At 39.6% G+C, this 15531-nt stretch overlaps 1 protein-coding gene across 5 annotated transcripts in view; it reads right to left on the reverse strand.

Moving 5' to 3' along the window:
* LOC119787808 (matrilin-2-like) overlaps positions 1-15531 on the reverse strand; it is a 48793-nt gene that overhangs the window by 19428 nt on the left and 13834 nt on the right. For all 5 annotated transcript variants that reach the window (XM_038291851.1, XM_038291850.1, XM_038291848.1 and 2 more), the window contains exons 2-7: positions 8350-8496; positions 3571-4143; positions 3356-3478; positions 3136-3258; positions 1686-1808; positions 1406-1528 (exon numbers count right to left, since the gene is read on the reverse strand). In XM_038291851.1, the coding sequence (XP_038147779.1) occupies positions 1406-1528; positions 1686-1808; positions 3136-3258; positions 3356-3478; positions 3571-4143; positions 8350-8476 (1192 nt within the window). In that variant the 5' untranslated portion in view covers positions 8477-8496. The remainder of the gene's footprint in view (positions 1-1405; positions 1529-1685; positions 1809-3135; positions 3259-3355; positions 3479-3570; positions 4144-8349; positions 8497-15531) is intronic.

The following is a 15531-nucleotide window of genomic DNA, read 5'->3' on the forward strand; positions in this document are numbered from 1 at the left end:
TGACTGCTTTGATCCAGTTAAACTTAGAGATAGCAAAATTATAATCCTCATCTAAGCCTCTAACTTTATGGTGGACTCAGTTCCAGCCATGTTATTCACGGAAGTGTGAGGCATGTTGGTGTGGCGTCCACTGTATGGTCCGTTGTGGCGAAGGGAGAGTTTAGCCAAAAGGCAAAGCTCTCGATTTACGTTTCCAGTCTCATCTATGGTCATGAGCTTTGGGTCATAACCAAAAAACCAAGATCCCAGAGCTTTCTCCGTAGGGGGTCTGGGCTTACCCTTAGAGATAGGATGAGGAGCTAAGTCATCCAGGGAGGTCTCAGAGTAGAACCGCTATTCCTCCACGTTCAGAGGAGCCAGTTGAGGTGGCTCAGGCATCTGGTTAGGATGCCTTCTGGACACCTCACCTGAGAAGTGTTCCGGGTACGTTCCACCAGGAGGAGACCCAGAGGGAGACCCAAGACACGCTGGAGGGACTATGTTTCCCAGCTGGCATGGGAACGCCTTGGGGTTCCCTCAGAGCGGCTGGCCCAAATGGCTGGAGAGAGAGACGTCTGGGCCTCCCTACTGAAGCTGCTACCTCCACGACCCAACCCCAGAAAAGCGGAAGAAGATGGATGGATGGATGGATGGATGGATGGATGGATGGATGGATGGATGGATGGATGGATGGATGGATGGATGGATGGATGGATGGATGGATGGATGGATGGATGGATGGTCAAATTTGCAGCTGTGTCTCTCTGATGAGAAGCTCATTGGTTTGGTAGCAGTGTAAGTACAGAGCATAGCACATTCCGTGCATGTCTACTACATTTACTTGCCAACCGGAAGAGCAGTTGCATTTTAATAATATTTGCCACTTTATTGCTATAACTACATGAGCTTTATAAGGATTCAACTACTGATACAGAGCTTCTGCTGAATTTAGTCTACATTCACCTCTCTTGAATTTCATTTAAGATGAAACTAGACCACAGAAGTAATTTTCAGGCTTTTCTGAGCAAAATGGGAAAATAAAACCATTTTCTGTGCAGAGATGGCTTTTTTTTTCAAGTGTAGCAGTTTTAAAGTTATCTTTTATAAATTAAGGCAAAACCTGAATTGTACATTGTACAACCTGTACTTGCAAACTTTCATGTCAGTAAAAGATTTCAACAGGTACCTTGCCTTTTACAACCACTTTTTTTAGACTTGTATATATATTTCTACTTAAATCTGAAAATAAGAAAAGGTTTAAATAGTTTAATGTTAAAAGGTAAGAAATGCAAACGTTTTAATTTTTATTTGTTTTATTTGTTTATATGCCGGTAATACAATGTTTTTATTGTCAAAAAAACACACATCTCTAAAACCACTTTCATACAATGAGAAATGAATCAAAGAAATTTGTTTAAAGCCTTACTTTTACAGGTTTTCCCGTCTGGTCTGAGTGTGTAGCCGTCTCTGCATTTACATACACAGGAAGTCCCTGTGTTCATAAACTCCTGTTCACACCCATGGCTGCCATTAGCACAGTGATCTATCTCTGAAAAGAAGAAGGGTTTAGATGTTTTATTTGGAAAAATTGAAAAAGTTTTGCCAAAGTTATTAATCAACTGAGTTTAAGTACAAGTTAAAAATGTCAGACCATTACTTTGATTTATTCTCTTTGCCTTGTTGCAAAAATAATAAAAATCTCTTACGGCTACAAGTCTTGCCATCTGAATTCAGGACGTAGCCTTTCATGCAGCTGCAGATGTAGGAGCCTGGTAAGCTGACACAGTTATGCTCACAGCCGTGGATTCCCAGGTCACAGTGATCTATTCCTGAGGAGGGAGACTACATTATTAATTTATTAACCATACCACCAGGGATAAGGCTGCAAAACAAACAACAACATAGCTTTCCATAGCTTTTAGTATGTAATTCTCTCCCTCTCAATTACTTCTTAAAGCACAAAGAAGTGAATTAAAGGGTTAAATTTGTTTTTATTTGATCAACATCTTGAGACCCTGAATACAAGTCTATGCTTACGCCACCGCTCTGATGATTGTAATAACATACATCCTTCAGGAAATCCCCCTCTTCTTTGTGTTAACATCAACCAAAAGAGCAAAGCAAAGCGTTCCCAGTAGTGGGTGGACAAGACATCAGTATTTGAACGGCTGCTGGCTGTCATTTCAGTCACGGGTCCACAAAGACTAAACATTTGCAAGACATTTTTCTGCAATAACAATTCAGATTGACCCCGTTATTATCATGTATTGTCTGGCTTTCATTTAGATCATGAGACATGAGACATCGCTGATTGGTTGACGGGGCCATTTGACCCTTGAACCGGAAGTCATTCTGCCTTCTGCGGCTTTTGAAAACATGGATATTGTCGGCGCCCCAAACATAGCTGCCGTTATCCAGGAATATTTTAAATCAGGACATAGGTACGAGGTGATACTGGATATGCTCAAGACTAATCACGAAATTTCAGTTAGTTTGCGTACACTGAAGACACACTTAAAAGAAGCTGGACTGTTCAGACGACGCAATTTCCGGTTCAAGGGTCAAACGGCGCCGTCGTCCAATCAGCGATGTCTCATGTTTCCCACTGGTACCTACCTTTTCCGGTAGGTTAATGTAATTGTGTTTTCCTTAATGTAGTTGCGCTTTGCTTTATGTAGTTGCGATTTCCTTAATGTAGTTGCGCTTTTAGATTTGTAGTTGCAGTTTGCAGTTCAGGGCCACCGTACATATTAGACAAATGGATATAAATCCAGAGGCGCCTGACGTTGGCTGAAGACTTTAGCCATGTAGAATTAAAAGCCGTGCTCCTCAAACCTACCACATTTAGAAAGTTCCTGATGAGAGCGCAGCCTACATTAGATAAATAAACTGAATTGAATTGTTAACCAATACTATCTAGTTGTTATGAATAGGCTCCATATTTTGCATAATTATCTGCATGAATCGCCCTTTCATTTGTTGTTGTAACATACAACCAATTGAAGGTTTGGTCACAGAGCAACATATGAAAGTCTGAAAGTTCTTTAGTCGCAACAGAGCCCAGAAAATAATTTAAGCCAGTTTCAGGAAGAAAGATGTTTAAAGATGCTTAGATAGATAAAACATGGGTTGACTTCAAGCAAAGGGAAATATTACTGTTGCATGTCTTCAGGTCTATGGTGAGTTCGTATCCTGGACGGCAGCGACACTCATAGCCTTCAGCCACGTTAACACAGATGTGATCACAGCCATGATCCACCACAGCACACGTATCGACGGCTGCAGAGAGACAACATGGAGGAAGGTCACCCTGAGTTAAGATTGAATAGGAAGATCTGCAGTGTTTACCTGTTGGGGAAAGAGCTCAGAGGTTTACCTTTACATGTCTTTCCATCGGGGTTGAGAGTGAAGCCTTTCCTGCACTTACACCTGTAGGAGGCAGGACTGTTCACACAGATATGCTGGCACTGATGGTCCACCACCTTACACATGTCTGAACCTAATGCAGGAACATCCAGAAACATTCAAGAACACATCTATACCTGCTGAATAACGAGGAACACTGTAATGACAATAAAAAGGTTTCATCACCTCCACACAGTTTGGACTTGAACACTGAGATTAGGGTTTCCATTTGACTAAAATTGGCCACCAGGTGGACATGTTCAGAATGGGGCTCACTGCCTATGGCCTTCAGAGTTTTCATTTCCACCCTTCCCACTCCGATAGCAAAAATCTGGATGCCAGCCTGCTTTGCTTGAGCTGCAATCTCCTCTACTGTGTCTTGAGGTCTCCCATCCGTTACAATCATAGCGATCCGTGGAATCTGTAAGCTCAGAGGTCTGGCTCCCTGTTCTTCAGTGAGTGCCACCTCCATGGTGTATTGGATGGCCAAGCCAGTCATGGTCCCTGTAGCAAGATGACTCATATTCCTCACAGCCTCCTTAACCTCAGCTTTGGAGTAATAAGTATTAAGGGAGAACTCGGGTTGAACCACACTGCCATACTGCAGAAGACCCACCCGTGTTGCATTGTGGCCAACATCAAGAAATTGAAGCAGATTAATGATGAAGGTCTTGACCTTCTCGTAGTCTTCTGGTCGGATGCTCCTAGAGCTGTCAATGACAAAGACGAAATCCAGCGGCATGGTTTCACAGGAATTCTCTGCAAACAGGAAGTACAGGTTCAGCTTATGTCACACCTAGCAGACACACACATGCCTTTTTGATCTTCTAATCTAAATTTAATGAAATATATTGTTTGCATTTTACAGATCACAGTCTCTCCTCTTTCAGCCCAATGCAAATGCCCACTGTTGATGCCCACTTTGACCAATAAAAATGTTGTTTCTAACATACATGCAGACCAATAGCAATACGTCTCTGCTCCTCACTACTGGGGGCGGGCTTTCCTTTTAAGTGAAAAGCATGATGTAAAGAGAATATGTAAAACGTAATTTAGAAAGAATGGGATTTGGAAAACACTGTAGAAAAAAATAATAAAATAAGCTTAATATTAAATCTGAAATAAAAATAAAATAAAATGTGAAAGTATAAAATCTGCCAAAAAATATAAATATGAAAAATAAGTTTAAAAACTATCACATTCATTTTCCAGTGATCAACAGGGTGAGTCTTACCATGAATAAATACTTAAATGTAATGTGGGTTGAGGAATTCACACAGATTACCATTAACACAATGAGTAATGGTGCGCTATGGGAGCTGGGACTATGCTGGAACCAGTAAATGGGAGGATCAGGAGGGAAAGCGTCTTGTGGGATTACCATTGTCTCCTAATCCAGGATGATTACTGGTTTATGAGCTGATTAGGCTCCTTAGATCGGGGTCTTCAATCTTGGTCCCCAAGATCTACTGCCCCAGATTTTATATGCATCTCTGCTCCAACAGAGATAATTCAAATGACTTATTGTCCCAGTTTAATATAGACCCAAAATAATGTACGAATTTATAGGAAACATCTTGTTATGCCATCGTGGTTTGGGACATTGGGAACCAGTCTCCATATTTCATCTTGACATGATGACCAGTGAGACCTCTACACCACCCCCTTTCCTGCCTCCACAGGTACTCCCACAGAGGTGTGACTTGTATTGCCTCCCACACAGAGCTGAGAACAGTAAAACCATGAAACACAGGATCTCTTTCTGTTTCCCATGAAGCTTTCTTTTCCATGAACCTGCCTTGGAGCTCCAGCCACCATTGAGATCCAGGCAAGAAGGTCCAGAACTCCAGAATGACCAAGGATAAGTAATGATGGCTGACTTTTCAGAACCAAACTGCTGCAAAACAAACTTTTTGCAACACATTTCTCTTGAGTTTCAGAACTTACAGAGCCAGACTGGATGAGAAAGACTCCTAAGGATCTCTTGCCGTGAACCACATGGACAAGAAACCCTGTGTTGCTGTGAGCCTCCCTTGCTAAACTACTACTGGATGAAAACTCAAGCCCTCCAAATGGACATGAATAGAGGTTTGTAGGTCTGGCACAATTAGGGACAGAACAAACAATATGTATTTTGATGATTTTTATAATTTCATGTGTTTACTGATGAGTAAAGACGAAGCTAACAGGATAGACTGCATGTTCCGCTATGGTAAATTAATATGGTTTTTAGCTGTTGTTGAAGCTTGGACAAGTTTTATTTCACTAAGGGTTTAAACAATGGGGTTTATGTTTTCCTCATATGCTCATTACATTTTGATTACCAAGTATGACCAAGAGTCATTTAGTGGAAGCCTGATGTCTATTCGCTGCTAGCTATTTCAAAGAGGGTAAAGAATCATTTAACTAAAGGGTATTGGTTTCTGATTAAGCACATCATTTAATAAAACATTATTTGGCCAAATAATGTTTTATTTACCTTATTGTGAATTGGTCTGAAAACATTTCACTTGTTCTAAATTAGTGAAAAGCTCATTTGATCATATCCCAAATTCTTCCAGATAAACTTTGGTTTTCAAACACCCTTACCGGGGAGGGCAATAAACCACTCAAAATATCAGAACATAATATGAATTTACAGCTGTCTGGGAAATGAATATAACAGTTATTCATAACATTAATATGGCGTCTAACCTGGATGGGCATCGAATATAAATTTACAACAATCGTAATGAAATAAGATAATCCAGCCAAATCCTGATAATTTGTGCCCATCTTATTAGATAGATGTGCTACTTATCTATCTATCCCGTCTGTTCTGACTCTTGAAGGAGGCGGTTGCATTTTCCTGTGCTCCTGTACCTCCCTGCCTATCCCTGCTTTGATGTGTCTTGTCTTTTCTGAGCTCTCTCTTCATACCACCTAAACTAAAAAAAAATGGATCTGGTCAGCTGGTCTGTCACTGCAATTTATCAAATTTATTCAACTGGAAGACAGGGGAAAGGGGACCCGTCCTGTCCTGCCTGGACATACTTTGTGGGATACACCATGGACTCCTGGGAAGATGTGTGGGTTTTCAGTCTTATAATACTCAGATTTCTCTTGTTTGGATTTGGAGGATACCTGATGTATCTTCAATTACAGAAGATGTCGATGGCAATTTGGGCATTGATCAGTCTGCAGCGGTTCAGGCCCTCAGTAAGGCTATGAACGAGCAAGATCGGGAGCTGAGCCGTATGCTGGAGCGATTTGTGCAATTGATGGTAATAAATAACTATGATATATTATTTTAGTTGGTTTTAGATTAAAATCCTATATAAACAATTTGTTTTTTTCTGATTGCTTAAGCACAATTTTTGTAACTATTGGCTATTTTTGCAAAACTCTACTTACAAATTCAATTCAATTCAGTTTTTTTATATAGCGCCAATTCAAACCACATGTCATCTCAGGGCACTTCACAGTTCACCGGATCATACATTAAAAATGATTCAAAGTTTTCTATCTAAGGAAAACCAGTGATTGCGTTGACTCATTGACTCGAAGGCAATCCCTCACTCTTAGCATGTTTGTAGCGACAGTGGAGAGGAAAAACTCCCCTTTAACAGGAAGAAAACTTCCAGCAAAACCAGCAGCCATCTGCAGAGGCCAACTGGGGTTCATTGTAGTTCTCTTGCAAAAGCTAATAAACCTTGTAATTAACACAAGTCATCATAGTAATAAGCACACAATGTGTGAACTACACACTGATGGTAAAAATAAAAAAACACATCTGGCTTGTATTTTGCTTTCTCTGTGCACAAGGCAGGCTACATCAGTTCAAGGTCATACTTTAGTCATAGTTCTATAAACATACAGGGACCCAAAACATACAAGGATCCAAAGGCCAAGTATTGGTGTTTATTTCCACACATCAAAACAGACTAAAAAGTTTTTTTTCCAAGTCAAAACACATCATGTCGTTTCTCTTGGTCCGGCCACAAGACTTCATCCACAACACATGCAATGTCCTCTTGTCCAAGGTACAGGAAAAATATCTTCGTTTGAATGTCATATCCAGGCCTGACATGATGCCTGGTCCATATCCCCACATGCCTACTGGATTGCTTGTAAAAGGGCTGTGAGTTGATGGGGATGACGGTCATAGACCTTCCAGCACCAGGGAGAGAAGAATTCTTCAGTCGGATTCAAGAATGGAGAGTATGGGGGGAGGTTGAGTGCAGTGAAGAGTGGGTGATCTGGTTGCGGACCAAAGCAGCCCTATGGAAACTAACATTTTCCCATATGATGACGTATCTGGTCTGCTCTTCCTCTTACTTCTTCACCTCCACCTCCTCTTCCTCTGTCCCCTCTAATTCTCACTCTTCTTGCTCCCTCCATTGTGCTCCACATAGACAGCCATTCTATGGCTTATTTATAGTGCTTAGACTGATTGCAATGTGCACTAACTATCTAAAACAGTTTTCACATGTGACAGTGTGCCAGACAGTTGGCATATTAGTGTTAATAATAGCCGTATATGTGTATAGTTTTTCTAGGAGTGTGTTGATCATTTAAAAATTGAGTATAAAGCAGTTAGTTTAGTTTACAGTTCTGCAAAAGGAGTGAACTGAGTTTTGTAAACTCAGTGAGTGGTTTTGCTATAAGTGTTAAAAGTTTTTGAAATTGTGCTATAACATCACCGTTAGGGTTTAAGCATTCAGGAAAGCTGCAAAATGTTAGGAAATTGTGTGTGAGATCACCGTCGCCGTCCTCTCTTCTACAGAGGAACTGCTGGTTGTGGATAAAAGTGTATGCAGTTTAATCATGAAGAAAAAAGCAGCATGAAGGGCAACTTAGATAGAAGCTGGTTGTAAATGTTATGAACCTATATACACCAAAACATGAAACATTATCAAATCATAAATGGCATATACTTCCTAGGCATTACAGGACTTCATGCTTTTTAACAACAAGGTAACCTACCCATCGTATTGTTTTGGATTGTGGTGTTATTTTGTCCTTTGGCTGTAATGAGTTTGGGCCGACGTCTCTCTGGCTCCACAGCATTACAGCAAAACAGGCAAAAGAGACCCAGAGCCAGTGATCTCATTATGATGAGAAGCCAAAAAACTGTGGTAGAGACAAAAAACAGGAGAAGATAAAATTAGATAGTTGAGACAAAGCACTGCTGGTAGAGAGTTCACCTTCATGTAAGCGAATCGACAGAAGTTTAGACAGGCAACAAGCCAACAAGACAGTGCCTTACTACAGAGGCTGATATCCTTATGTTTCTCCAGGTTTCTATGTTACATCAACAAACATTCATGTATTTTACTAGGAAACTTGGAGATGGACCAACAGAAAGTAGAAAAATAAAGTCCAAGTGAAATCCATTCTATAGTTATAATGTCAATATTTTTAAAGGTGTCAATCAAGTTGTCGTGATAATAATCAGTTCTAGTACTGGTACAAAACAATGAGGTTAAACAGAGTACCGGATGATGAACTGTTGAGGAATTCTGGCATGAACATATTTTACTAAAAATCAGACACCTAACTTTGCATTTCTATTTATTTCACTGTTCATAAAGAAACAGAGAATCAAATAAGCACATCCCTTGCAGATATTTGGAGACAACTCAGATTTCTGAACAAAGAACTGAGGTTACAAGTCTGGCAAAGGAAAGAGATTCAAACTAAACAATTTAGTTTTTTGATTATCTCTGATCTTTCATGTTTTTCACTGTTGAGTATCCTAAAGCAAGCCATGAACCCGATGGCGACCACATTATGGTGACCAGATATCTGAAATCCAATCTGGGGACATTTCCAGCTCTTAGATAAAAAAATCAAAAAATCAAAATTAAAATAGGAAATAGGGACAGTGCTGCTTTCATCCATTTTTTTAATATATTTTAATACTTAAACAATAAAAACAAGTTTAAAATCCCGGAATGTCTCTCTCTCCTACTTCCGAAGATTAATAAAATGATTAATGAAACTAATCGATAGTGTTTATTAGTGCCATTGAGTCATTCAGTCTTCTCTGTTTTCTTACATCTCCATCTCCTTTTCTTTGTAGCTGACTTATCCCTGTTTTCTATTTTAGTCTTCTAAGTAGATTTTTCTTCCTTCTCTTCCACTGACCTTTTTATCAGTGTTCCTATTTTCCTCCACTCTCATTCAATCTTCTTTCTATCAGTCTCCCAAATTTCTTCCTCTCCTCTTCGATCAATCTTACACTAATCTAACAGGGACATAATACAATCAAAATCTTTTCCAAACACATATATCTAATCATACATGATTAGATATATGTGTTTGTGATTAGATATGTGTTTCTTCCTCCATCATTCTCAGATCATGCAGATCTTGTCTCATTCAGTTTTCCTTTTACTGCCTATTTACGAACAATTTTAATTGGGGATGAAACACTAATTTGACGTTAGTAATTGGTTGATGGGTTTCCTGATATGCTCATTACATCTGAATGCTAAAACAAGACCAAATAGTCCTTTTAATGGAGTCCCTTCATGTCTGCTTGCTACTACTGCCACTGTCTTTAAAGCCAAACATCGCTAAAGAAGCTAAGTAGCCTTTTCCCTGAATCATTCCCTCGTGAAGAATCACAGAAAGTTAGGATTCAATTACCTAAACAGTTATTTCTGATTAAGGAAAGTTATTTCATAAAATATTATGTTACCAAATAATGTTTTATTTACCTCTTGGTGTCATGATCCGGCCTGATTCCTCCACCTTAATTCTTTGTTTCATTCACCTGCCGTTTCCCTCCCTGCTGTAATTATTATTTATTTTATTCATCTGTTTCCTTTGCCTTATATTCGGTTCAGCCCGAGGGATCGTGGCCAGATCATTATTTGTTTTCTGTTACCGTATTTTCACGACTATAAGGCGCACTTAAACGTCTTTTTTTTCCCTCAAAATGTGCGGTGCGCCCTATGGTGCGGTGCGCCTTATGTGTGTTGTAACTGCGACTTTTGAGACCACCTCATTGAGGAGATGATGAAAGAGTGGCTGAATGTAAGGAGACCAGGTGTTTTTTTTTTCCACCCCTCACCATCGCTGTTAATATGTAACTCCATGCGTGCCCATCTCACAGCTGATGTGAAAAACATGGGGAAACAAATTAACCCTGTGCTCGCTGTTCAACCGCTCGACATCGGTGTGAACCGGACCCAGCAGGTGCAGCAGAAGCAGCGAGTTTACATGCAAAGTCAATGGTTGACGCGCGTATAGCTGCAGCAAAAGGTCCTGCAGCGCGTTTTGGTGCAGCACGTCGGGAGCGTTTAAGCATCTGATGCACCGCCAACGCGCTGCTGCTGCTCGAGATGGAAAAATTGAAGTTTTGCTGCTGGACGCGCCGCATCAACCAATCAGAGAAGCTGATCTGGGAGCTGACAGCCAGACAGACACAGCGCTCTGATGACATATGATATTAACGCAAATGAAAAAGGCTGGGTGGATGCGTGGTTGAGGCAGGTGTATGTGAGAAGACTAGGTGGTTTTTTCCACGCATCACCATCGCTGCGTGCCCATCTCACAGCCGATGTGAAAAAAAGATGAATCAAATGAACGCTGTGCTCACCGTTATCCCGGGGGGTCTGACAAAGGAACTTCAACCGCTCGACATCGGTGTGACAGACGGAGACCACAGTTTCAGGATAAGTGGAAGGCAGCGCCGGGCAAGTTACGCCACCGTTTGAGGATGGATTGTAGATGGACTAACGTGTCTGCTGGCTCTGTTGTTCAAGCTTTCGCAAAAGCCGGCATTATTTCTGAGGAGCCGCGCTGCACGGAAAGTGACTCTGACAGCGAAGAAGAAGGGGAAACTGGCATGTCTGATTTAGCGCAGCTGTTTTATTCAGAAACAGAGGATGATGACTTTGATGGGTTTGATTAATACTTTGTAATAAATACATGAATAAAGCACAATCATACTCAGTTTTGCTCCCGCTCTATTTTTCTACCTGAAAACTTAATTCAACAGCAGCCTCTGGGCCGTGTCTCCTCCTCTTCACCGCGGTGGCTGGCAGGTGTTTTTTCATCTAAATAATCTAAATCTTGCAGCTATATTTGCTGTGATCAGTGGGAATAAAGTAGTTTTAATATGTTTTTAAGTGAGAAAGTCCACCTGAAAACTTAATAATTGCAGTCAGTTCATCCAGAATATCTATTTCTGTCGGAGGCGCTCAGACCCCCACATACCAGCGGTGCACCGACAGGAGAAATCCTTTCATCAGCAGCCTCTAGGCCGGGTCGCCTGGGGTTCACCGCGGTGGCTGACAGGTGTTTTTCATCTAAATAATTTAAACTGCAGGCACTAGGATACCGGCAATAAAAGCGAACATATTCCGTCGGCAGGTTTCAGGATTTTAAGTTAATTTAGGAGTGATCACAGCGCTGTGTCATCTGCGATGTGTCTGTCTCACGGCCAGCTGCCAGGTTTGATTAATACTTTGTAATAAATACATGAATAAAGCACAATCATACTCAGTTTTGCCCCCGCTGTATTTTTAAATACGCAGTAGAGGTTTTTAAAGGTAGTAGAGGACATGTACCTGTATATAAAAAACGCGCCCTATAGTCCGGTGCGCCTTATGTGTGTGTTAAATACAGAAATGGGACACATAACTGAGACTGCGCCTTTTAGTCCGGTGCGCCTTATGGTCGTGAAAATACGGTAGTTTGTCTGTTCAGTGTTTTCAGTTAACTCCATGTTTTATGTCCTGGATCCTGGCAGCCAGTGGAAAGAGGGTTTTGTGTCTGTCTCGTCTCCTGATCGTGCAGCTCTTCTTTCTAGAAATCTGGCCAAATTTATTAGTCCTGCAAAACGCTGACAACCCAGGGTGCAGACCAGGAAGCAGAGTCGTAGTGTAACACACCTCTCTGCAGTTTCTCTACTGTTACCCTCTCATTACTCTATCCAGACTGTGTCTTGCCCACGACCAAAATCTAATAAAATTAGAAAAGATTCCCAAAGGAGTAAATCATGATAATCTAATTAAAATTTAAATAACTCCAACTGGGGAAAAAGTTTAAACGATTAAATTTGGTTTATTAACATAAGTAACATCCCTTTCTTCAAAAAGTCTGCTAGTTAATGACTTGATTTGTGATAATCATCTTGATTTATATTGCTTTACAGAAACTTGGCTGCAGCAAGAGAACTATGTGAGCATAAATGAAGCAACTAATTTTAGTTATTTAAATTTTCACATACCCAAAAATTCTGGAGGAGGAGTAGCAACAATATTTCAGTTTGACTTACTGATTACTCCAAAGGCAGTTAATAACTACAACTCTTTTGAACATTTAACGCTTAGTTTCCCATCTCCAAATTACAAAGCAAGAAAACCTCTTCTTTTTGTAACCTTCCAACAGGTCCTTACTCTGAATTTTTGGATTAGTTTTCAGAGTTCCAATCTGATTTGGTGTTAAATACTGACAGTGTCATCATAGAGGGAGATTTTAACATCCATGCTGGCATCGAAGGTGATAGCTTAAGTACAGCCTTTAATGCTATTTTAGATGCTATTTGCTTTGTGCAAATTGTGAATAGTCCCACACATTCTCATCTTCACATTTTGGACCTTGTGCTGACATATGGCTAGGATGTGAAGAAATAACAATATTTCCTCACAATCCTGTCCTTTGACCAATTTTTAATAACCTTCAAGACTACTTTAACAGAGTTCTCCTCCACCAAAAGGTTTCACTTTAGCAGATCACTATCAGATAGTGCAGTTTTAAATTTCAAAGAATCTGTTTCACCTTTTCTCTCCTCTGTGTTGCTAAGCAGTACTGCAGAGGGCAGAAGTTTAGCTTATTCCCCTTCATGGGTGGATGATTTTGTTGATGGGGTTGCTAGATCTCTGTGTACTGCCTTAGAAAGTACACATCTTTGAAAAATGATGAGTACTGTTTTTCTTTGAAAAGAAAATCTGCAATCCACAGGCTTATGGGAATCCTACCTAGTCTGGAAAAATAGTTTACTGCCTTCGTACAGCAAGAGCAGTATATTTCTCTTCATTAATAGAGGAGAATAAGAATAATCCTTGATAATTTTTAATACAGTTGCCAAACTCACCCAGAGCCATAGCTCTGTTGAACCGTCCATTCCACCTGCTCTTAGCAGTAATGATTTTATGGGATTCTTTATAAATAAGATTAGCACTCCTCTAACTATGATTGGTTTATCTCTGGAGGGTGAGGCAGTATCTGATGTAGCCATAGAATCTGAACCGTGTTTAGACTGCTTTGACCCCGTTGAACTAAGCCTTCAAATTGTATGTTAGCTCCAGTTCTAACCAGGTTATTTAAGGAGGTATTCCCTTTGATCTCCTCCTCTATTTTAGATGTGATTAATCTATCCCTGTTACAGGGATATGCACCAAAGGCTTTAAGGTTGTTGTAATTAAACCTTTACTTTAAGACTGTCTCTTGACCGAGATTACTTGGTCGAATACAAATCTATATCCAATCTTCCTTTGTTATCTAAAATTCTTGAGAAAGTAGTTGCCAAACAATTGTGCGATCACTTGCACCATAATGAACTTTTTGAAGAGTTTTAGTCTTTCTTTAGAGCTCATCATAGCACTAAAACAGCTCTGGAGAAAGTCACTAATGATATTCTCATGGCCTCAGAAAATGGACTTGCATCTGTATTTGTCCTGTTAGATCTAAGAGCTGCATTTGATACAGTTCATCATAATATTATTTTATAAAGACTTAAATATTTTTTAGGAATTAAAGGAACAGCACTAGACTTGTTTGTTTAAATTGTATCAATCTGATCTCTTTTAGTTGGTTCATTTTAATGACAAATCTTCCTTATGCTCAAGGGTTACCTGTGGAGTACCACAGGGATCAGTGCTAGGACCAATTCTCTTTACATTATATGTGCTCCCAATCGGTAGAGTTATTAGACAGCATGGGATTAATTTTCACTGTTATGCTGATGATACCCAGCTATATCTGTCTATAAATCCAGATTAGTCTAACCCATTACATAAATTACAGGCATGTCTTGAAGATATAAAAAAAACCTGGATGACTCTTAACTTCCTGCTCCTGAATGCAGACAACACAGAAGTTAGAGTCTTTGGACCAAAGTCCTTGAAAAGGAAGCGGATTAGTCACTTCATTTGGATGGGATTAAACTGATTTAAAATAATAAAGTAAAAAATCTTGGTGTTATTTTTTTATCAAGACCTGTCATTTAAATCACATACCAAAGAGGTTTCTAGAATTTCCTTCTTTCATCTGTGGAATACTATAGTCCAGGGGTGATGAAACTAGTCCATGCATTTGTTACTTCAAGGCTGGACTATTGTAATTCTTTACTATCAGGAAGCAGTGGTGTCAAAAGTACATACATTTGTTACTTAAGTAGAAGTATAGATACTGCAGTTTAAGAACACTCTGGTAAAAGTATCAACTTGACCTTTTTACTCAAGTAAAAGTGAAAAAGTATGTGCTTCAAAAACTACTTAAAGAATAAAAGTATAAAGTAACCTTTAGAAAAACACCCTGAAAAGCATCTTTTTCTGAATCTGATATTGTAGCATGTCATAGATAATTCACATTTACAGTCTGAAGAACACCTGTTTGCTTCTGATGATTTCCTTTAGCTAACCAATGAGTGTTGGTGTTATATCACTCGTCCAATTTCACTACATTTCACTAGATGTGTATGCCGCCAATGATCTGCACTGGATGGCGCACATGACGTGAAATAAATATTTATAAACATTAAACCGAAACCAAGAGTAAGGAGTAACATTTGTTTTAAAAATGTAAGGAATAGAAAGTACAGATACTTGTGTAAAAATGTAATGAGAAGAAGTCAGAAGTAGGAAGAAAAATAAGTAATGGAGTAAAGTATAGATACCTAAAAAGTGGACTTAAGTACAGTAACAAAGTATTTGTAGTTTGCTACTTGACACCTCTGTCAGGAAGTGCACAAACTGCATAAATCACCTGCCTATATGTTGAACGGGATTTGTGACTAAAGTCGTACCTCAATGAGCCTTTATTAAATGTAAGTGAATTAATTTTACTAAAGAACATTGCTTAATTGAGTATTATAATTTTAACTGATGCAATGTGCCGCACCAGTCTGAAAGCCTTTTCACTCCTTGCTTT

The sequence above is a fragment of the Cyprinodon tularosa genome, unplaced genomic scaffold (assembly GCF_016077235.1).
Source record: "Cyprinodon tularosa strain WSP-4 unplaced genomic scaffold, ASM1607723v1 ctg301, whole genome shotgun sequence".
NCBI classification, from domain to species: Eukaryota; Metazoa; Chordata; class Actinopteri; order Cyprinodontiformes; family Cyprinodontidae; genus Cyprinodon; species Cyprinodon tularosa.